At 26.4% G+C, this 22,912-nt stretch overlaps 4 protein-coding genes across 5 annotated transcripts; all 4 read left to right on the plus strand.

Moving 5' to 3' along the window:
* Positions 1 to 3,963: 3,963 nt before the first annotated feature.
* OCT59_005033 (uncharacterized protein) lies at positions 3,964 to 4,206 on the plus strand (the record flags this gene model as incomplete). The annotated part of the gene is made up of 1 exon (XM_025324484.2): positions 3,964 to 4,206. One exon carries the CDS (start codon positions 3,964 to 3,966, stop codon positions 4,204 to 4,206), a length of 243 nt encoding a protein of 80 aa, XP_025185862.2.
* Positions 4,207 to 8,638: 4,432 nt separating this feature from the next.
* Positions 8,639 to 10,168, plus strand: OCT59_005034 (uncharacterized protein; the record flags this gene model as incomplete). The annotated part of the gene is made up of 10 exons (XM_025330055.2): positions 8,639 to 8,681; positions 8,769 to 8,792; positions 8,881 to 8,908; positions 8,985 to 9,053; positions 9,123 to 9,225; positions 9,312 to 9,429; positions 9,494 to 9,621; positions 9,697 to 9,778; positions 9,849 to 9,956; positions 10,035 to 10,168. The coding sequence occupies 10 exons, from the start codon at positions 8,639 to 8,641 to the stop codon at positions 10,166 to 10,168; spliced, it is 837 nt and encodes a 278-aa protein (XP_025185864.1).
* Positions 10,169 to 10,535: 367 nt separating this feature from the next.
* OCT59_005035 (uncharacterized protein) lies at positions 10,536 to 13,494 on the plus strand (the record flags this gene model as incomplete). Of its 2 annotated transcripts, XM_066138114.1 has the most annotated exons (11): positions 11,034 to 11,074; positions 11,163 to 11,225; positions 11,305 to 11,311; positions 11,362 to 11,508; positions 11,588 to 11,653; positions 11,730 to 12,287; positions 12,360 to 12,541; positions 12,609 to 13,095; positions 13,185 to 13,214; positions 13,299 to 13,331; positions 13,408 to 13,494. In XM_066138114.1, the coding sequence occupies 11 exons, from the start codon at positions 11,034 to 11,036 to the stop codon at positions 13,492 to 13,494; spliced, it is 1,701 nt and encodes a 566-aa protein (XP_065997295.1). The 2 variants fall into 2 exon arrangements, with proteins under 2 accessions (XP_065997294.1, XP_065997295.1); XM_066138113.1 differs by lacking the exons at positions 11,034 to 11,074; positions 11,163 to 11,225 and adding exons at positions 10,536 to 10,563; positions 10,633 to 10,898 and having other exon boundaries at positions 11,305 to 11,508.
* A 6,281-nt stretch (positions 13,495 to 19,775) lies between these two features.
* Positions 19,776 to 21,502, plus strand: OCT59_005036 (uncharacterized protein). The gene is made up of 4 exons (XM_066138115.1): positions 19,776 to 19,897; positions 19,977 to 20,052; positions 20,127 to 20,608; positions 20,683 to 21,502. Exons 2-4 carry the CDS (start codon positions 19,978 to 19,980, stop codon positions 21,311 to 21,313), a joined length of 1,188 nt encoding a protein of 395 aa, XP_065997296.1. The 5' UTR covers positions 19,776 to 19,897; position 19,977; the 3' UTR covers positions 21,314 to 21,502.
* Positions 21,503 to 22,912: the final 1,410 nt, after the last annotated feature.

The raw sequence follows: 22,912 nt of genomic DNA on the forward strand, positions 1-22,912 counted from the left end.
CAATTGAGTATGAATTAATAACAAAATTTTTTTCTCGGGAGAAGCATAATTATATTCTCTATAGTAAGGTATCGAAATCCACAGGCAAGAATTCAAATATACTAGTATATAATGATTTTATTTCATCAGAAAAAAATACAAAAATACAGTAACTATTAATATTTTTAAAGCATCTTGTTTTTAGTTGGACCAATTGAATTTAATTCAATTCTCGCATTATACATAAATAATATTAAAAGAAAAATATACAAATGAAAAATTTAGTAAGTGGCTTATGAATTTTACTTCAGCTGACGTCGCCATATTAAATGTGATTAGTTCACGATTAGCAAATTTACGTTATTTTTGCGCACCTAGTATATCAAAAGAAGCAGAAGTTAAAATATTTTGGGAAGTTTTACAAACATCTTTATTGAAGATGTACCACAATTTATAATTAGAGTAAGCAATCTTTTATTTATTTATTTATTTATTCCAACGACGGAATTTTATTGAAATAATTCAATTATTCTGTAGATATATGTATTTACAACGGAATAGTATTATATATGATCCAATTCCTATATTTTCTTTAATATCCGCTGGTATTTCGATAATATTTAGTCTTATTGGAAGAACATTTGATGCGCTATATTATAAAATACCTTTTTCTGAAAGACAAAATATAAAACATGAAGAACCTCCTACAAATGTAATCGAAATAAGAGTATTGGAATATCCGAAGATCAATTAAGAAAGGATGATGATACTATAGAAATTACATAAGGAATTTTTTTCTTACATTATTGTTATGTATTTCTATTTCTTTTAAAAAAAAACAAGGAAATAGACATTCAAAAAGGTTTAAAAAAAATAAAATTTTGTTTCGACTATTATTATTATTAAGAAGTCCTAGATAGGTAACGGAAAAAATTCGAACTTTTTTATATAAAACAATCTAAAACTTTTTTCGTATGATTTGAGCTTTTATTTGCATCACATTTACACTTTTGTTGTTATAATATTAGCCAATTTCATCAGGAATTTTTTTCCGTTTAAATCCACATGGAAATCCACATTAAATACTGTGGAAATATGTGGAAATCTAAATAGTTCCAGTATTTTCCGAATACCCTGTGACGAAACACGTGGTATTTTCGGCATAAGTCCACGAAATTCGGTGTGGATCCATGTAGGATATTGGGAATGTGTGGAATTCCACGTATTTCTGAGCAAACCCACGTGGAATTACATGGACCGACCCACCTAAAAACTTCCTGATGTTATTGGTTTTTACGCGCGCTTTAAATTATGGCCAAATTTACCGAAATAAATTATCTGATACAATTTGAATCTGTATTATTTGATTACTCTTTGTTCACAAAACTTATAAAATTGTACATAAGTGATAATTTCCATAATACAAGGATCTAAAGTATTATTTATCGTTACACGAAATTAAACCTTTAACAAGGACTCATAATCTAAAATTAGAAATTGATTTTTTTTTCTTTACTTTTCCTTTTTTGAATAAAACGTTAAAAATACTACTAAAAACAAGTTCAATCAATTACCTCATCTGGATTATTAAAAAATTTGACTTTTTTTTGTTTTCTTTATTTAAAAAATATTACTACTGTATTAAACAAGCTCAACATAAAAAACAATGCTAAAAAAATTTAATTATTAAATTACGTCGTTATATTAAAGATGAAAGAAAGAAATATTTAAATATTTGAAAAGTTTTATTCCAAAAAAGTAAGTACCTAAGACCCAAATTTATTGATTCTTATTTAAAAAAATTTAATTTCGATAAATTCATTTTTGTTGTTGATCATTTAAGGGAATACAGGCCCTATTTAATAAATAATATTGAAAAAAATTAATATATAAATGGCTTTCCAGAAGAATTTCACCAATTCAACTAATTCAGAAAATCAAATAAAATTTTTTTAAAAAATAATTCTTTTAAATAAGAAATTAAAAATATCCAAACACAAAAAGATCCAAACGCTATATAAAAATGAATTCGCGTCAAATCTTCTTTGCTCTCTTGATTGTGCTTATGGCTACTATCGTAACAGCCTCTCCTTTGAATTTAGATCAATTAATTGAAAGGTAAATACAAATACAATATTATTACTTTTTAAAAATCAACGAAAGAAATCTATTAATTTTATTAATTTAATCATTAAAGAAAAAATGCTCAAAAAGACGAAAGTCCATCGAAAGAAAAAAACGGCAAAGTTAAGGCTACGTTTAAGATACCTAGCATAGATTCTTCGGAAAATCATTAAAGGGACCTAGCATAGATTCTTCGGAAAATCATTAAAGGGACCTAGCATAGATCCTTCGCCAGGACGTGATTGATTGCATTATTATAAATTATAGAATATTTTATATATACAAAAAAAATCACATAAGTCTTAAATTATTAACCTCATTCCCCTTCAATCTCATTTTTATTCTCTTCAATTTCATTTTATTCTTTTCAATTTCATTTTTTTTTCATTTTAACTTCGATATTGTTTGTTTCTTTATGATTTGTGCCGTTAATTTCTATTTTGAAAAGAATAAAATAAAAATGTGATTAACAAAATACCTTTTAAAGGTTAGTTATTTATAAGAACCTTTAATTTGACACCGTTTCGTGTAATATGCCTGTAGTATCAGGTTAGCCGGTTAATCATCCGATAATAAGAAATTTGGACTAAAAAAATCTAAATATAAGAATATAAAAAAAATTATTTTCGTAGTTTGTTCTACTTTGCAGAAACCCGTGATTTGTTACCATGCAGTTGAGAAATCCCATCAAATCACAACGATCTATTATCCAACATGTGACGACATGGTATCAAAATACCAAACGATCTCGCGATAACATATCTTTACAAGTTGTAAAATGCTATTAAATAGGTGGTGAATAGGTGGTGAATAGGTGGTAAATAACATCGAGCATTAGTAGTGAAAATTAATCTAAGATATTTTTTAGATGTATTAAATATTATTTAGCAATGAATCTGCCAATTTATTTTATTCATATTTTTATAATAAATTTGATAATTTTTAACATCGGGAAAAGCCTTATGTATCATGTGATACATGTGATATTATAAAATAACTATAGTGATCTAAACTTTTTTTAACTTAGCTTTTCTCTAACGAAATCTTCCCTTTTGCTCTTTATCTTTCATCCATTTCTTTCCTTCATTTTTCTCTTCATTCCTTCTCCTCTTCATTGTTTTATATCTTTTTTAAAAAAAATTATTTCTTTATGGTTTTTTTAACCGTCATGATATTTTTAATTTTTTTTATAAAAAGATAACTTTCGTTTTTCTGCCCTCGTCCTTTACTTGAAAACACATTTTATATACAAAGAACGAAATACAAACATGAATTACCGTCAATTCTTCTTAATAAATGTTATTTTTTTTGGTCATGTTAATTACAATTACCGTTCTCACCAATTGAGTATGAATTAATAACAAAATTTTTTTCTCGGGAGAAGCATAATTATATTCTCTATAGTAAGGTATCGACATCCACAGGCAAGAATTCAAATATACTAGTATATAATGATTTTATTTCATCAGAAAAAAATACAAAAATACAGTAACTATTAATATTTTTAAAGCATCTTGTTTTTAGTTGGACCAATTGAATTTAATTCAATTCTCGCATTATACATAAATAATATTAAAAGAAAATATGCAAATGAAAAATTTAGCAAGTGGCTTATGAATTTTACTTCAGCTGACATCGCCATCTTAAATGTGATTACTAGTTCACGATTAGCAAATTTACGTTATTTTTGCGCACCTAGTATATCAAAAGAAGCAGAAGTTAAAATATTTTGGGAAGTTTTACAAACATCTTTATTGAAGATGTACCACAATTTATAATTAGAGTAAGCAATCTTTTATTTATTTATTTATTTATTCCAACGAATTTTATTGAAATAATTCAATTATTCTGTAGACATGTATGTATTTACAACGGAATAGTATTATATATGATCCAATTCCTATATTTTCTTTAATATCCGCTGGTATTTCAATAATATTTAGTCTTATTGGAAGAACATTTGATGCGCTATATTTTAAAATACCTTTTTCTGAAAGACAAAATATAAAACATGAAGAACCTCCTACAAATGTAATCGAAATAAATAAGAGTATTGATATATCCGAAGATCAATTAAGAAAGGATGATGATACTGTACTATAGAAATTACATAAAGATTTTTTTCTTACATTATTGTTATGTATTTCTATTTTATTTTCTTTCTTTAAAAAAAAACAAGGAAATAGATATTCAAAAAGGGTTAAAAAATAAAATTTTGTTTCGACTGTTGTTAAAAAAGTAATTTTCAACCAACCTGATTTGGGCGTTTTTTTTGCATCATATTTACATTTTTGTTATATTTATTTTTTTTGCGCGCACTTTGATAAATTATATCTGATACAATTTGAATTCATAATCTCTTTGTTCACATAAAATTTCAATTAAATTGTATTAATTGATCAGGTGATAATTTCTTTATCATATAACAATTAAAAAGTATATAATGCATAATTATTTATCGTTACACAAAATTAAACGTTTAACAAGGACTTCTATAATCTTTATTTTCCTTTATTTTCCTTTTTTAGTTTAACCAATTACACATCTGCAAGATAAAATATTATTCGTTTAAAAAATTATTTTCTTTATTTTCTTTCTTTTTTAAAAAAATAAATTGTCGTTATATTAAAATGAAAGAAAGAAATGTTTGAATGTTTTTTTCCAATTATTTTTTGTATAATTAATTTCGTTTTGTTGAATATAAGCATATAAGCCCTATTGAAAAAAATCAATATATAAATGGCTTTCCAACTTAAGAATTTCACCAATTCAACTAATTCAGAAAATCAAATAAAAATTTTTTAAAAAATAATTCTTTTAAATAAGAAATTAAAAATATCAAAATACAAAAAGATCCAAACACTATAAAAATGAATTCGCGTCAAATCTTCTTTGCTCTCTTGATTGTACTTATGGCTACTATCGTAACAGCCTCTCCTTTGAATTTAGATCAATTAATTGAAAGGTAAATACAAATATAATATTATTACTTTTTAAAAAACAATGAAAGAAATCTATTAATTTTATTAATTTAATCATTAAAGAAAAAATGCTCAAAAAGACGAAAGTCCATCGAAAGAAAAAAACGGCAAAGTTAAGGCTACGTTTAATGGACCTGCCAAAGATAATACGCCAGAACAATGATTGATTGCATTATTATAAATTATAGAATATTTTATATATATAAAAAAAATTACATAAAGTCAAATTATTAAACCTCATTCCCCTTCAATTTCATTTTTATTCTTTTCAATTTCATTTTTTTTTCATTTTAACTTCGATATTGTTTGTTTCTTTATAACTTGTGCCGTTAATTTCTATTTTGAAAAGAATAAAATAAAAATGTGATTAACAAAATACCTTTTAAAGGTTAGTTATTTATAAGAACCACACCGTTTCGTGTAATATGCCTGTAGTATCAGGTTAGCCGGTTAATCATCCGATAAAAAGAAATTTGGACTAAAAAAATCTAAATATAACTGAAGAATATAAAAAAATTTTTTTTCGCAGTTTGTTCTACTTTGCAGAAACCCATGATTTGTTACCATGCAGTTGAGAAATCCCATCAAATCACAACGATCTATTATCCAACATGTGACGACATGGTATCAAAATACCAAACGATCTCGCGATAACATATCTTTACGAAGTTGTAAAATGCTATTAAATAGGTGGTAAATAGGTGGTGAATAGGTGGTAAATAACATCGAGAATTAGTAGTGAAAATTAATCTAAGATATTTCTTAGATGTATTAAATATTATTTAGCGATGAATCTGCCAATTTATTTTATTCATATTTTTTATAATAAATTTGAAATTTTTAACATCGGGAAAAGCCTTACGTATCATGTGATACATGTGATATTATAAAATAACTATAGTGATCTAAACTTTTTTTAGCAATCATTAATATAAAAAAACTATTTTTAACTTTTAAACTTTTTTTCTCTAACGAAATCTTCCCTTTTGCTCTTTACCTTTCATTTTCCCCCATTTCTTTCCTTCATTTTTCTCTTCATTCCTTCTCCTCTTCATTGTTTTATATCTTTTTTTTTTAAAAAAATTATTTTCTTTATGGTTTGTTTAACCGTCATATTTTTAATTTTTTTTTATAAAAAGATAAATTTCGTTTTTCTGCCCTCGTCCTTTACTTCTTCTCTCGTATTTTATTTAAAAAAGAGTTGAAGAAAACCCACAAAAAAAATCAAATTCTATAATGAATATATTTTAATGAACGGTCAGTAGTTCTTTGGGTCTCTTGGACACGTGGGATTCATTTTTGGTAAGTTTTTTTTCTCTGGTTTAGTTTATTTATTCTAACGAAACGTATGTTAACGTTTCAAATTTTATCTTTTTTTTAGATGGGATGAGGAAAGAAAATTGGGGTTATTTGTTTTTCGAATTTTATTCTTTTGTTTTAGATGACTTTTCTAGACGGGGGGATGAGATTTGGAGGTTTTTTTTAAAGATTTTTTTTGCAAAATGTTTTACTAACGTTTCATTTTTTCTTTTTTAGATATCGATGAGGTACCTTTTCTAAGCTTAGGGATTTTGTAGAGTGTCGTGAAAGTTGAATTAAACCAAGTCGGATTAAAGATGAGTACCAAGAAGCGAAAATCTTAGAACTTCACAATGGAATTATGAAAGATAATGTGAGTTTCAAAATAATTTCGAAACTAAATTTAAAAAGATATTTTAATAACATTAGTTGTTTATCTCTTTCATAAGACACCAGCCCCATCTTTGTTACAGGAACCCCGGAGGTGTGTTTCAGAATACTTTCAAAGACTTTCTTTTCAAAAACATTTTAATACGTAATAACCTTTATTTATTTATTTTTTTTTATTTTTTTTTTAGATACCAGAATTCTAATAAGTTTTGAAATTTTGAAAAAAAATGTTATTAATAAAGTTAAGAGAACATTTAACATTATAAGAAAATTTATATCTATGTTTATTGAACAATTAGTTTTATTTATAGATTAGAATAATTCGTATGATTAATTAGATTTAGGATAGAACAATTTAATATTTCTAAAATAAAGTTTATAATATATCAACTTTAAAATAAATCAACTATAACTTTATTGCAACTTTAATATTTGTTTACTATAACTTAAACATGCATTTAATATAATTTAAATATACATTTACTATATGTTTTCGATTTCAATACTATTTTTGCACGAGCCGGTTATATCAGGTGACGATCTCCTTAATATGCATCAACTTTATACATACGATCCGCGTTAACTTATAATCAAGATTTGGTCACGATATGGTATTAAATCTTTACGATAAGTTCTATGATAAAGTTTTGATATAGTTACTATATGGTTCGATTTTAAAAGTTTATGCAAAGAACTTCGATATTGTTTCTTTATAATTTGTACCTTAAAAAGAATTAAATAGAAGTGTGCTTTATAAAATATCTTTTAGATCCGTCGATAATCAATTTCTCATATACAGTATATAGTACCGTATGCCCAAAAAATTTTTTTTCCTGACGTGTCTAAGTCTACTTCATGAGCAATATCTATTAGGAGAATCACTATAAAAGTTTTATAATATCCAAATATTTCAAAATCATCAGTTAGATAAGATTATCTTTTTTGATTTTCTACTATTCTCAGTTTTTAATAATAATAAATTGGTATATTTAATTATTATATTCTATTGCACCTCATTATTAATTAAAAATTCTCATATTCAAGTTTGCACCAAAAATGATATTTGTATGATAAAAAGGAAAAAATTCAACTTAAACATATGATTGCTTTTTCCATCCGTGATTCGAAAAACGTGATCCATCTGATATCAAGGAAAATCTGAATTCAACCAATTTGCCCTCTAACTAATTTTAGTTAATTCAATATACCTTTTCTCTTTTTTACAGAACGTTAAAAAAAAATTTTTTTTTACTAACATAAAGGGGCAAAATGGTTTCAGATCTGACGGATGATTCGACTTCATCCGATCTCAATCCGTCATCCGATCCGTCAACAAAATGCTCATCTGATCTATCTAATTTATTGATGGATTGGAACTCTACTTACATTTTGATGTAACAGGTGAATTAAAATCATACCTTTGAAAATTGGATTATTTATCAATTATTCACAAATTTATGTTATTAGAAAGGAGTTATTCTGTCCTTAAAGTAAATTCATAATAGTCGAAAGTGCAATTTGATTTCTTAATATTATTAGAAATGGGATTTGAAAAAGTAATTTCGATGAGTCAAACATTAGATGCATGACTTATGTTGCTCTGTTAATAACCTTGATTTGTGCTATTGTATAGGATTTAAGTCACGATGTGGACATTTCGATGGATAATTGATTATCCGGATGATCATAATCTCAGGACTAATAGTCTAACCAATAAAATTAATATTTGTATATTTGTTTATATTTGGATACTCCGAAAAAATTATTACAATTAAATATGAACTTGCGAACTTTAAAAGGAACAAATAAACAAACATCGGAATTACATTATTGCGATAATTTTTTTTCCTATTTTTTTTTTCGTAATGACTACTCAACAAGTCAAAGGAAAAGTTGCTATTATTACTGGTAATTTATTTAATTTATTCCAAAATTGTGATTCCTATATAATTTTCATGACATTTTTAAATTTATTAAGAAGTTTGGTTAATTCAGGTGCGTCCTCGGGAATTGGTCACGGTATGTATTCTTAAAAAACAAAAAAGAAAAAGATTATGAATCTCATCATGTTTTTATAATCTTGTTATATATCTGATAAACTATTTAGCAATTGCGACACGTTTAGTCAATGAAGGGTAAATGTAATATGCTTACTTATTATAAATTCGATTCTACAAAATTATAATTATAAATCATGAAACTTATTTTTAGAGGAAAAGTTGTTATCGCTGATGTTAATGAAGACGCCGGCGAGAAAATTGCCAAAGAATTTAACGCAAAGTAAGAAAAAAAAAATAATATCATATCCATTTATCAGTATTAATTAACAATATCTTTTTTTTTTATTAGTAAGTCAGAAATTATTGCAATTTTTCATAAAACCGATGTAAGCAAGTGGAATGAACTAATAAGCTTATTTGATAAAACTAAACAAACATTTGGACAAATTGATGTAAGTTTATACTGATTTATAAGAAATCTTTATTTATTATGAATAAAATATTTTTAATGAATTTAAATTTATTTACTTTATTTAAGATCGTAATTAATAATGCTGCTATTACGGATATTGAAAACGGAATGTTGCAAGATTCACTAGAAGAACCAACACACTTTAGCAAACTTATAGAAATCAATCTTATGGGTGTAATTTACGGTAAAAAAATTCAATTATTATCCCTGAAACAATTAGATAATTATAACGATTTCTTTTATTATAGGAACGAAACTTGCATTTCAATATTTAAAACAAAATAATCCACAAGGTGGTATTATAATTAACACGGCTTCAATCACTGCAATACATCCGGTGTTTACTTTTGGTGTTTACTGTGCCACTAAATCTGGAGTGTGTAAAACGCAAATTTTAAATTTTATTTAAAAAAATTTTTTTTCTTTGCTTAAACAATTTCTTTTATTTTAGGTCATTAGTTTGACGAGATCCATGGCGCAAGTTAGTGAATTACACAATATTACTATTAATGCTGTATGTCCAAGTGTCACCAGTAAGTATAATTTTAAATTTTATATTTGAATTTATAGATAATTTACAGTATTGAATAAAGTCTCTATCAGGAACTGGAATGACAGCTGGTGCAATTGGAATTCCTGATCATTGGTGGTCATCAATTGATGACGTTGTTGAAGCATATTTTAAATGTATTTATAATCCAAAGTTAAATGGTATGTGAAGTATCCTTATTTTATCATAATTTACTTTTAAAAGACATACATTTTGAATGCAGTTTCTATCTCTTTTAGGAGCTATTTTTTCAGTTTGGAATAAAGAAATGAGAGAAGAAAAATTCGAAAACCCCGCGCCAGTAATTGAAGAAATGATACAAGGAAATTATATGCTCTATTTATCAACATTAGAAAAAGAAAAATCAAACTAAAATGTAAAGAAAAAATATTTCATTATGAAATTTATTTTATTCCCTATTTTTTTAAAAAAAATAGATGAGAAAGTACGCCAAATTATTAAATTTGCGGATGAATCAATTTTAAAGATATGATTTTCACAAATTATATTCTGTGCTAACCATGTTTAAATATGTTGTGTACGGACACAAAAAAAAAACGTGATCAAAACTTTCTAAGTTACATTTAATCACGTGATTATTAATAATATGGACTAATTAAAACTTGTACTACGTCACTCAACAGAAATCCTATATAAACAACTCTTAAAATTATAAAGATTTAAAAAAAAGTTTTATAGATTTATTTGTGTTAATTACCTGTCACGAAATATATAACTCAATGGATCCTTACCGCCCAGGACATTATGGTAGAGTTCCCGTTCTGATTTCTTCATTTATATTTACATTTAAATATTTTACTTACTGTTATTTCATAGCTCAATATCGAGCTCCTTACGAACGACCACCTTTTACTCCACCAGGCGGTCCTCCTACCTATGGACAAACCTCGCGGGGTGGCTATACTTCTGGTACTCCCACACAACGTACAGCTTATATGGCTCCTAGACCAGGTTATGGTATACCTTTGGGTGGTATATCACCAATGGCAGCCCCAGGTTCAGAAGTAGAAAAATTGACAACTCTTTTCATTGGAGGGATATCACCGGGAGTAACTGATGATTGGATGGAAAAAATTCTTAAGGTAGTGATCAATTATTTAATTTTTTTGGTGGGCAAATGAATGCTATATATCGATACTTGTCAACAAGTTGACGATGATTTTCCAATCGAAGGGATGGAGATTTTAATGAACACTATATTATCAAATTGGATTCTTATGAACCTTGGAGCTTTAAAAGAAGGCGTAAATATTTGGAGGTGCGATTAAGAAAAAACTTTTGTATAATTTTCTTACGACCTAAAACGTATATTATTTTGGATGCTAAAAATTTTTTTTCCCAGATAGCTTTCGAATTTATCTTAGTCTTGAAAGCTTTAATGCGCTTATTGGGCGCATGAACATCTTCAGGTGTGATTTTATCAAATACTTTAGCTGACAATTTATTTTTGGTTTTTTTTTTTGATTTGCTTATCTGGCGATTGCAAAGACTTGTGGTACATTAAAATCTTGGAAGCGAGTTAAAGACCAATCCGGAAATCCAAAGGGTTTTGGATTTGCGGAATATGCTGATGCTGATAGTGTACTGCGTGCTTTGCGTGTACTTGGTGGTGAAGGTTCGGGTGATGATAAAAAAGACAAGGGAGTTGTTCTTCCTGCTTTGGAGGAAGGTGCTAATGGCAAAAAATTAATAGTAAGCAATCATTTCTTGATAAATTGCTTTTTAATCCTAATTCCTCATCTAAATAACATTTTATCCACATATATTATAGGTTAAAGCCGATGAGAATACAAGAAAATATCTTGATCAATATGAGGCTTCAAGGCCAAGAACGGTGGTCTGTATTAAACTATAGAAATAATTTTTCTTTTTTTTTTTAGCTATCATAATTGATGTCAATAATTATCTTTCAGCATGATACAGAGTTAGATAAAAATGCCTTGTTATCAGTTATAATCGTTGTTGAAGACATGACTAAGCCACAGGATAGAAGAGATCTGTCACCTTCAATAAATTCTCATCATGAAAATAAACTAGCTCTTCGAACATCACCAGCTACAGAAATAAAAACAGAACATGGAGAAAAGGATGATGACACAGATTTACCGGCTGATCTTCCTCCAGATCAAAAGGATCTTATTTACCGAGAAATAGCATTCTTTCGAGAACGTGCTGCAGCAAGAGAGCGAGAGCGCCAGAGAGAAGAAGAAGAACGAGCAAATCGTAGAGCTAAAGCTGAAAAAGAAAGAGAGCGTTCACATGGAAGGGAAAATAGAGAGAGAGAACGTGAGAGAGAAAGAGAGCGGGATCGTGATAGAGATCGAGATCGGCAATATGGACATTATCATCAACCAGTAAATTTTGTTCCTGCAAGAGAATCAAGACGTGAATCTTATATTTTAGACGATGAAGAAGAGGAACAACGTAGACAAGCTAAAAGAAAAACCGAAATGGAAATGGCTTTTAAAGAGGTATATTAAATTATTTAAAATTTTGTTTTTGGATTATATATACTGATTTTAATAATAATTATCTTATATTAGAGGGAAAGACGATGGCAACATAGAGAAGAAACAATGGCAACAAATCGTGAACGTGAAGCAGAACGAGATTTAGATATTAGAGAAAAACAAATTCGAGATCGGGAAATAATGGCGAGGAAGTTAGCGGAATGGGACGATGACATTGAAGCTGATAGAGGTCAAGAAGAATATTACAAAGACAGGTATATATCACATTCATCTTGTAATCAATTTAACGGAGAAATTATAACTTTTTTATAATTTATGTAGATCTCGTTGGTGGTTCCATCGACAACAGTTCAGAGCACGTGAATTGGCTATGGATGAGGCAGATAGGTTGCGAGAACAGCAGGAAATTGAGCTTGAGCAACATCGATTACAGACGCTTGAGGAAGAAAGAAAACAGCGTGAAGAAGCTATGGAAGCTGAATTAAATAATGAAAAAGAAATTTTGACGCTTGCCACAAATGGTACTTCACAAAATAATAGCGTTAAACCAAAGCTAACTCTTAATCTTGCATCAAAACGTCGCGCGGCATTAATGGCCCCAGCTGAAGATGAGGAATTTGACGATGAAGAAGGTATTGAATCAAAACGTAAACGTCGAATTTTAGTTCCTTTGGAATATAGTGATAATGAGGACGATGAAAACAAAACCGAAGAAAGGAAAAAGAAAATTAAAGAATTAGTGGCAACTATACCAACGGATAAAGAAGGACTTTGGAATTGGAATGTTAAATGGGAGGAATTAGATGAGGTAAATTTCATATGTGGTTCATAGTTTTCTTCCTTTTTTTAAAAAAATTTTTGTTTTTATTAACATAAATAATAATTATTTCACAACAGAATATTCTTAGCAAAAAGTTACAGCCATTTGTAAGTAAAAAAATTGTTGAATATCTCGGCGTACAAGAAGATGAATTAGTCTCTTTTGTTATTGATCATTTACGTAATAAAAAGCCAGCTGAAGACTTAACCAAAGAAATGATGATGGTATGTTGCATTAAATATCAAAGAGTAATTAACAAGCTAAATCATTGACTTTTTATATCCTTTGATTTATATACAGACTTTAGATGAGGAATCCGAGCTATTTGTAAAGAAGTTATGGCGTATGTTAATTTTTGAAACGGAAAGTAAGACAAGAAAAATATAAAATGAAGATACAGCTTTTGAAAGGTTTCTAGAATGGGCTAGATAATTCGGAGTAATTCGAGGCAGTGGCATACAACACGTATCCAGAGTTTTTTAATTTATATATATTGTCTATCGGATTCTTTTCATTAAATGTGATATTCAAAAAAATTAAAAATTAAATATAATAAAAATTCATAATGTAATTCTTTTTATCAATGGAAATTGTTAAAATAATTACTTAAGAGATCTATTTTTTTTTTATCCTATCATTTTAATGTTATCATTGTTATCATCTCTTAATATTTATTATATCCCCTATAAAGATTTAATGCATAAAATCTGAAGAACAATAATTTTATCATCAATATCGTAATAAACTCATTAACTATACTAGTAATCTGGTCAAAATTCACTTTATATTTTAATTAGAATTCGTTGTTATGTTTAGATAATTTAGATAATTTTTAATAAATTATCGATAAGTTTTAGCAGAAATAACATAACTTCATTATTACTTTAGCTTGATTTAGGTTATGCATTTTGCCGATATCTCTCTCATAGGATATGCCAAGACGTCATACTCGAAAAATTGGTAAGAGAATGAAACGAGTAATTGGAATATAAAGTCGAAAAACATTTATCGTTAATGTTTTTATTAAAAAAGTATGGTAAAGCACATGATCGACAACCGCAGTAATTAGTGTAGAAAAACTAAATTTTGCACTAACACGTGAAAATAAACTGTGACAAATAACGGGTGACGAATAAGTTTTTACCTACTCAGTTAAATATAAATAGTGAAACTCAGACGTGTGATGAATTAAAAGCGATCACGTGACGTAAAAAATTGCCGGTCAGCTGGGCTAGTTGTATAGAAATTTTGAAATTTGAATAATACAATTGACTAATCTTACATCTTGATTTTAGTCAATTTTCATGGTAAAGCACTTGGGAATTTCTATAAACTATAAGATGTTGAGTGCCAATTTTAAAGAAATAATTTATTGATTTTTTTTTATCCCATTTTCTATAATGATTAACTAAAATACATTAACATTACATTTGCATGACTTTTGATTTGAGATTTATCATTATAAACTAATAATAATGTTAGAAAAAACCTCATTTAAATTTCTTTTCTTCCTGGTCAGTTTATTCCTTAATGTATCAGCAAGATTACAACTTTCAGATGCATTTAATTTTGAAATAAAGAAATTCATTCCTTATATAATTTCACTATAATTCTGATTCCAAAATTTAAAGCTTAAGATGATAATCTTTAAGACCACAATAGTATTTATACTGTATTTATATTGGTGTAGAGAAAATACTGCAAATACATATTATAAAAAATAAATATATTACCAATAAAATTAGGGTAATAATGTTTACTTATAGCATTTTATTGATTTTTAGTATACTTATTTATTTATGAGAAAAAACTCTTACATTTAATTAATGCATATTTAATTTATTCAATAGCATTATTAATACCAAAAGATCTATATTCATAATATTGAATTAATATTGTAGACTTGTAATATTATATTTTTAAAGTATTACTATTTATTATTATTTTTTTTATTTTTATTAAAATAGTTTGAATGAATTATAAATGATCAAAATCTATTACTACTAGTTGCAACTAAAAATATTGATTTCTATAATTACTCTAAAAATAAAATTTAATTTATTAAAAAATTTGCAGTAATTTATAAGATTTAATATATTTTTTTTTAATATTTATACTACAGTTAGAGTTTAATAAAATAAACCTTTCGTTTAAATACTAAGTTATACCAAATATTCAGTAAAAAAAAATTTTTTATTATACTAAATTCAATAATATAATTTTTTTAAAATTTGTTTAAACAAAAGATTTTTCAAAAAAAGTACATTTATACTAAAGTTTTTTATTTCAAATCACTAAGGGTGATCAACTGATCATTACTATTGGCAGAATTATTAATTTTTACTGGTACTATATCACAGGTCGAAAAGTGAAAAATCAGGCACCAATCGGTCACCAATCAGATACCTGATTGGTGACCGATTGGTGACTGATTGATGCCTGATTTTTCACTTTTCGACCTGTGTATTTTTTTAATACTAGTCAATCATTATAATTTTAATCACCAGTAATCATCACTCCTGGTGATAGTTAGAAAAATTCAATTAAAAAAAAACCATTAATTTATTCTAAATATAATATTAAATTTTAGCTGTAATTACAGTATACAATATATAAATATATAATTTTTATAAAATTATATAAATTATATATAATAATAATAATTTTTTTTTTTTTTTTTTAATACTTTATTATAGATGCGATTATGTCCTATTATAATCACGCTTACTTACATATGAGGACACCCGTAGCTAAAGGGGGGATAGGCTAAAAAATTCAAATTTGAGATTTTATTATAATTAAATGTCTATTGGTCTAATTATTAGGAAAATATGGTTTTTTATTAATAATATATTAGTAAAAAAAGTTTAATTCTGAAATTTTCTTATTACAGTCAACTCCCTCTATAGTCACTCCCGTTATAGTCACATTCTACTATATAGTCACACCAGTTGAATGTTCAAAACACTTTATTATTAAAATCTATCCTATATAGTCACAATCTATCTATAGTCACTATCACACCTATCCTTAAAAATCTTATATTAAAAAGAACCGTTTATAATCACAGTTATATAAAGAATATATTAAATAACTTGGCATCTAATAATCGTACAAAGATGTATCATAGCTTGTTAGAATCGTCTCACTGAGACGAATCGAATGGTGGTAGTTTATCCTTTTCCAATCACTGGCTGACGAGTTATTCAACAAAATGTTAAACATCGGCATTATAATATTTCTTGATTTACGTTTACTGCGCCATTTAACATTTTGCTAGATTTCTCAGTACCTAGTGATTGTAAAAAGACGATTTATAGCTCGTTGGAATCGCCTCATCGAGACGAATCGAATGGTGGTAAGCTCATCTCTCTGTGATAAATATTGAAGGAGTTATTACTTAAAAACCATTTAATATTTTTTAATTTCGGAAATTGATCTAGTGATTGGATTTCGATGTATCTTATACCATTAGATTCGTCTCATCAAGACGAATCGAATGGTAGTAAGATTGTCTTTCTAGGATCAATATTGGCAGAGTTATTACACAAAAACCATTAATATTTTTTTAATTTCGGAAATTAATCTAGTGATTGGATTTCGACGTATTTTATACCATTAGAACCGTCTCATCAAGACGAATCGAATGGCGGTAAGATCATCTCTCTACGATTAATATTGGCTAAGTTACGACACAATAAAGTTTTAAGTATAATTTTGGCCAAAATTATGTTAATTTTTGGCCGGAATTATGATATACAAATATAAGAAATTTTTTATATAGTCACATCTCTTTATAATCACCAAATATGGACTGTCCCAAATGTGTGACTATAAAGAGAGTTGACTGTATTTGCATTTTACTTTTATAGAATTAACAAGCAACATAAACTTATTAAAAGAAAATCAATCATACTCTTAGTAAATTGCCTGTAAAATTTAGTTTTAGATAAAAAAAAAAAGGTCTGAAAGTCAATTTATTTTACAAATTAAGTGATGATCTGCCAAATTTATCACGTGATTTAAATTGCGATTTTTTTAAAATTACGGAATTATCCCATCTTCCTTTTTGCTACGGACATCCCCATATATAAACTTACAAAATATAAGATAAACAAATACATATAAGAATTAAGCATTATGAAACAAGACTACTTTTCATAAAGAACAAGTCAACCTGTTACCTAAACGATCACATCATTGTTAAAAACCATGATGCGACCTCAAATTCAAAGGTGACTGTCATGATCTACCTAAAAATTTTATATAATAATAATAATATAAATATGAATTTATATATAATTAAAATTATTTAATAGATTAATAAATTATAATTTTTGCTTAAGAAATTTTTATACTATTAAGTAAATTTATTTGTAATTTATAATTTAATAAATTATTACAATATTATTTATTATTTTAATTTAATAATTTTATTTGAAATTTAAGATTTTTAGTAAAAGTAATAATTAAATTTATTTCAAATTATCAGTTATTATAAAATTACTTTATTATATTTGAAGTTTTAATTTATTAAATTAATATTCAAAAATTTTGTAAATTAATTTTTGCTTAATAGTAAATTTTCCTTTTAATCTTTTGCTATTTTTAATATAAATTTTTGTATACTATTTAACTATTAAATCTTTAAATTTATTTTTTTTCTAATATTATATATTTAATATGCCTTATTAAAAAAATGTAAAAAATGGCAGTCTTTAAATTTAAATTTAGGTAATTAAAGTAAGTAATAATTATTATATTTTGAATTACAACCTTAGTGTTATAATATTATATATAATATAAGTTAATTGTATATAAATAGGCTGTAAATACTAGTATACTATTGTATTTAACTAAAAGATTATAATTACTTGGCTTTTAGTCTTTCCAACTATTTACAGCAACTAATACAATTAATATTAGTTATTAGTCTTATTATATTATCACTACTTTTATTTACAAAGTATATTAGCAATTTACTATTTAAATAATATAAAAATATTATAATTAGTTTAAAAACTACAATATATGTATTTTACCATATAAGGAATCTTATTTTATTAATTAACTATATACAGTATATATAATTGATTTATATAAAGCTACCATATAGTTAATTATATTCTTAGTCATGATTTTTCTTACCAAATAAATAAACAACAAATACATATATTCAGTTAATCAGTTTATATATGTTGCTTGCTAGTAAACAATTAAAAAAAATGTTATTAAATTCGCTAGCCATTTTTATAATGAACCAATTTAAACATAATAGTTTTTAATAAATTTGCTTTGATTTTGTTTCGCCAGTAAGTTTTAAAAGCATTATTTTATATTAATATATATGTTTGTTACAATATTAGTACTAGTTATTTATTAATACAGATCAATAGTAAATGCGTTTCTAAGCCAGCATATTGTTTAACGTACTTACTATTATCCGTTATTAAAGATTGATGCAACGTCTTGAATGTGCGCCAGATTTGTAGCACAGCCAACTTCGCGCCAACTCACAAAGTATCTAATATTTAACCTTTACAAGCATAGCTATGCATGATTATCACGTGAGCGGGTCATCAGGTTCTTAACTAAGATGTGATGAAAAATTTTTTGTCGTTTTTGCTAACGAGTAGCAGTTCCAGGTAATTTTCGACACATTCAATAATAACATGTGAGGTATCCTTTGTTTCCTTATTTGCAAACATATTGTACAACAAAAGGAATCCACTAGTACAGCTAGTACAGCCTATTTTAAAGCTAATCAAAAAATGCCCCGAACGCTCAAATATTCATTCGCATAAACCTTAATGTATAAAAAAAATTATTTTCAAAAGCGATTTCTTTTTTTTACATGTGAAAGATTTTTTTGTTAAGGGACAATGCGTGAAAAAAAAAATATGAAAGAATTTGGATTATTTTTTTTAGAATGGAAATTGGTAGGTATATCTTGAAAGAAAGTTGGCGTGCGAAACTTATTTGTTTGTGCGACGAATCCATCTCTAAGATACAAAAATTATTTCTTGACTCACCTCGTGTTACTATCTTGACTAGCATACCGTATTGCATGACATGCGGGCCAAGAAAGTAAAGTGATACAGGGCCGTACAAGTAACGTATCACAAAAAATGACCTATGCGAGAACAATTTTTCTCGTTATCATTTTACACTTTGTTTAAAGAACCATCTGAATAACCATTATCTTGATAAAAGCACTCTTCTAATGCTATAAGATTGTATGATTAACCCCTTTAAGTAAAGTTTATTATGAATCTGATGATGTTCAATCAATTTACTTAATTTATTCCCGAAACTTTTTTTATTAATTTGTCCAAGCCAAATACGTATATATAAAAGCGTCAGTATATGTAAAAAAAGCTTGTAACTATTTATATAAAAAAATATACTCACAAACATTGAAGTATGAAATTAATTAGAGATATATTAAATCATATATATATTTATTTACCGCAGCAAGTTTATATTTAAATTTGTGTAAGAGATCACAGTGTAGCGTTAATATCCATAATTGACTAATCCATATTACACAATTACATTATGCTCAGTTGAATCTTGTTTAAGAACTTGATTTTTAAGAAGTTTCTGATTTGTTCATGCATAAAAAAAAATGAATATCTTAAAAAGAAAGGTGACTTCTTTATTTCGACAATTAAAATAACATAAAAAAAGATCATCTTCTCTTTAATTCATTGTTTTTTTTCCTAAAAAAAGGGGGAAAAGATTTTATTTGCAAGTCTTCTTAAGTCAAACTTATCAACTTATTCAGAAAGTAAGAGATAAATTCCAAACTTCTCTCGAAATTTTAGCATTCATAACTTTTATTAATATTAGTTTATTTATACGAAAAGAATGTCTTCTCGTTCTTTAAAGAATAAAATATTAACCGGCTTGAAGGTTAAGAAGGGGGCATGGATTCCGAAGATTGTATGTTAATTATTTTTTCGATTAGCACAATCTTTACATTCTTGACAAAGATTAATATTTATTTTTTTTTTTAGAAAAGACGAAAAGGAAATAATGAGAAAAATGAACGTGCTACAGATATTTCTTCAATAGAACAGGAGGAAACATCGTACCAAGAAAATCAAGAACAACTTTATTCAATTAAACCTCCTGTATCAATAATTAATTTGCCCACGGAAATTTATTTGCAAATATTTAGTTACCTTTTATTTACGGATTTATATACGCTTTCATGCGTATCGAAGTTTTTTAGGGATTTACTTTGGTCCAAGTCAGAATTTACTCAGTCAATTTGGAGAAATTGTAGGTTGATACATTACCCTAAATATCCAAAATTACCACCGCCTGATGGAATGTGCGAACAACAATATATTTGGATCACTTTAGCAACAAAAATTTGTCATTTTTGCAAGGAACCATATGAAAAAACTGCTTTTGATAAATGGTTGGTTAAAATCAATTTTTGTGATCATTGTATGGCGACTGATGAACATATTATAGATGTTGTAGGAGAAATGTAAGTAAAAAAAATATTTTGTCTGATTTAAAAAAATTTGAATTTTTTTTTAAAAAACTTTTTTTTTTTTTTAGAAGCGTAAAAAGATCTGTAATTTTCCCGCAACATCTTAAAGGTTGTATTCCATATACGGAATATATCGGACATATTAACAATAACCATCACAAATATTATTTTATTCAAGATGTTGAAAGAATAAAAAACGAGTATGAATTTTTAGCAGCAGAAGAAAAACAAGGGTGGCTTGAAAAGAAAAGAAAAGAATTAAAAGAATATATAGTAAAGATTAAAGATTATCAAGCACAAGATTGTGCTCATTATTGGTCACGATATGAAATTTCTAAACGACCTGAAAAGGATAATAATGAGGATGATTTCGAAGATAATGAAGATGAAGAAGAAATTGGACAAGATTATAATCAAGAATATAATCAAGATTTTATTATTAATAGTTTTAATAATAACCTAAATAGCTTCAATAACCTCAATAACCTCAATAACCTCAATAGCCTCAATAACCTCAATAACCTCAATAACCTTAATAACCTTAATAACTTCAATAACTTCAATAACTTCAATAACCTCAATAGCTTCAATAACCTTAATAGTTATAATAACTTTAATAACTTTCTGAGTTATGATGATGACCTAAATGATTATGATGATGACCCGAATGATGATTATGATGTATTTTCTGGATTATGATTTAGATAATAAATGACCTAGATATGTATTTTTGTCGTAAGTTTGAGGATGAAGATTATTTGGTAATTTTTTTCTTGTAGTTAATAGTTTGTAATTAAAGTAACACTTTATGTATATTTATTTATTTTTTATTTTATCATATAAATAAAATATTGATCTACATTTTCAAGATGTAGAAACTCCTTAACTAAATTCTTTTTTTTTAATGAATTTTTTCATAGAATCTTAGCATAAATTAAATGACGTACGCATATAAGGTAATATTGGTATTAAATAATTTAAAAATTTAATTCTTAATTTCATATAGAATTCTATACTAATGTTCAATTTTTTTTTAGCAAATATAACGAGGTAATGCGAGAATTCTTTTTCACAACATTACATTAGAAGTGTCGGTATTTCTAGACAGGATAATTTTTCCCTGAAATTATCGTGAAAAATTGACCCCTATTCAAGTTAAATCCAGACTTTTCCTGTTTAAAATCTGCCCCTTCAATTTTTTGAATCAAAACAAACACGATATCTTTGGTTCGGTGCAACCTCAAAGTTCGATTTCTGTATTTTTTCCAAAATAATAGACATGTGACTTAGGGGCAAACTATTTTTTAATGTTAGATGTCAAGTATATCTTTGCATTTACATTTTTAAAAATAATAAATAATCTAATTTGAGTGGTAATATAAATTTTTAATTTTTCTCCAAAATCAGTTACAATTAATAAATAATTTCGACAATTTTTACATTTAAATCATGTGACTTCTTCACCTGAATAATAAATTAAGAAAAAATTATAATAAATGATAATTATTTCATTATAAAGTTTTCATCCAGTTTCATTATCAAATGATTGCAAGCTTCAATACAATAGATTTAAGTAATCACAAGTTTTCTCAAAATTCATTTTTTTTTATTCGAAAACGGCGATAAAGAGCAATTACATTTTTATTTTGAAGAGTTCAAATATGTTATTCATAACCTAGATCGTTTAATGACTTCAAAAATATCACGAAAATCCACTTGACATTTATATGTCATGTGGAAGTACACGCACTGGCAGGGTAAGGATGGCTTTATTATTGTTTACTTTTTGTAAGATACATTATATTTATCCGAAGTCATGTGTGCAAAAGAATGTGTTTAAAAAATAGTAGTTTTATTGCCTATTAACTGGCAGATCATCTATAGTTCTATATCGAACAGTTAAAGTATCCTACGCCCGATAAATTTTTATCACATGGTCTGATTTTTTCAAGTTCCAGAATTTTTTTTATGTCGCTATTTAATGGCTTATTCTTAATACATGTATCAATTTTTTCGTATAAAAAAGCGTTATGGATGTTATTTTGACGATATATAGTATACTAGACGTCATATTATATGACGAAATTCAAGAGATTAAATAGCATTTCGATAGTATATTATTTTTTATTGCGTTATTTTTTGAGTAGGAACGGCTAATCAGGTGATAAGGATGTTTGCAGCTAATAGACAAATATAATGATTATTATATAAATAAACAACAGTAATTTAATGATAAATTAAAAGATCTAATTTCGACTAATAACTATTGATATTTCACCAAATCACGGGTTTGAATAA

This window comes from Rhizophagus irregularis, chromosome 13, assembly GCF_026210795.1.
Source record: "Rhizophagus irregularis chromosome 13, complete sequence".
NCBI classification, from domain to species: Eukaryota; Fungi; Glomeromycota; class Glomeromycetes; order Glomerales; family Glomeraceae; genus Rhizophagus; species Rhizophagus irregularis.

Coding starts and splice junctions, on each gene's coding strand:
- OCT59_005036 (XM_066138115.1), top strand. CDS start 19,978: ATGTCTTCTCGTTCTTTAAAGAATAAAATATTAACCGGCTTGAAGGTT. Junction 20,053..20,126: donor GGGCATGGATTCCGAAGATT/GTATGTTAATTA, acceptor TTTTTTTTTTAG/AAAAGACGAAAAGGAAATAA. Junction 20,609..20,682: donor ATAGATGTTGTAGGAGAAAT/GTAAGTAAAAAA, acceptor TTTTTTTTTTAG/AAGCGTAAAAAGATCTGTAA.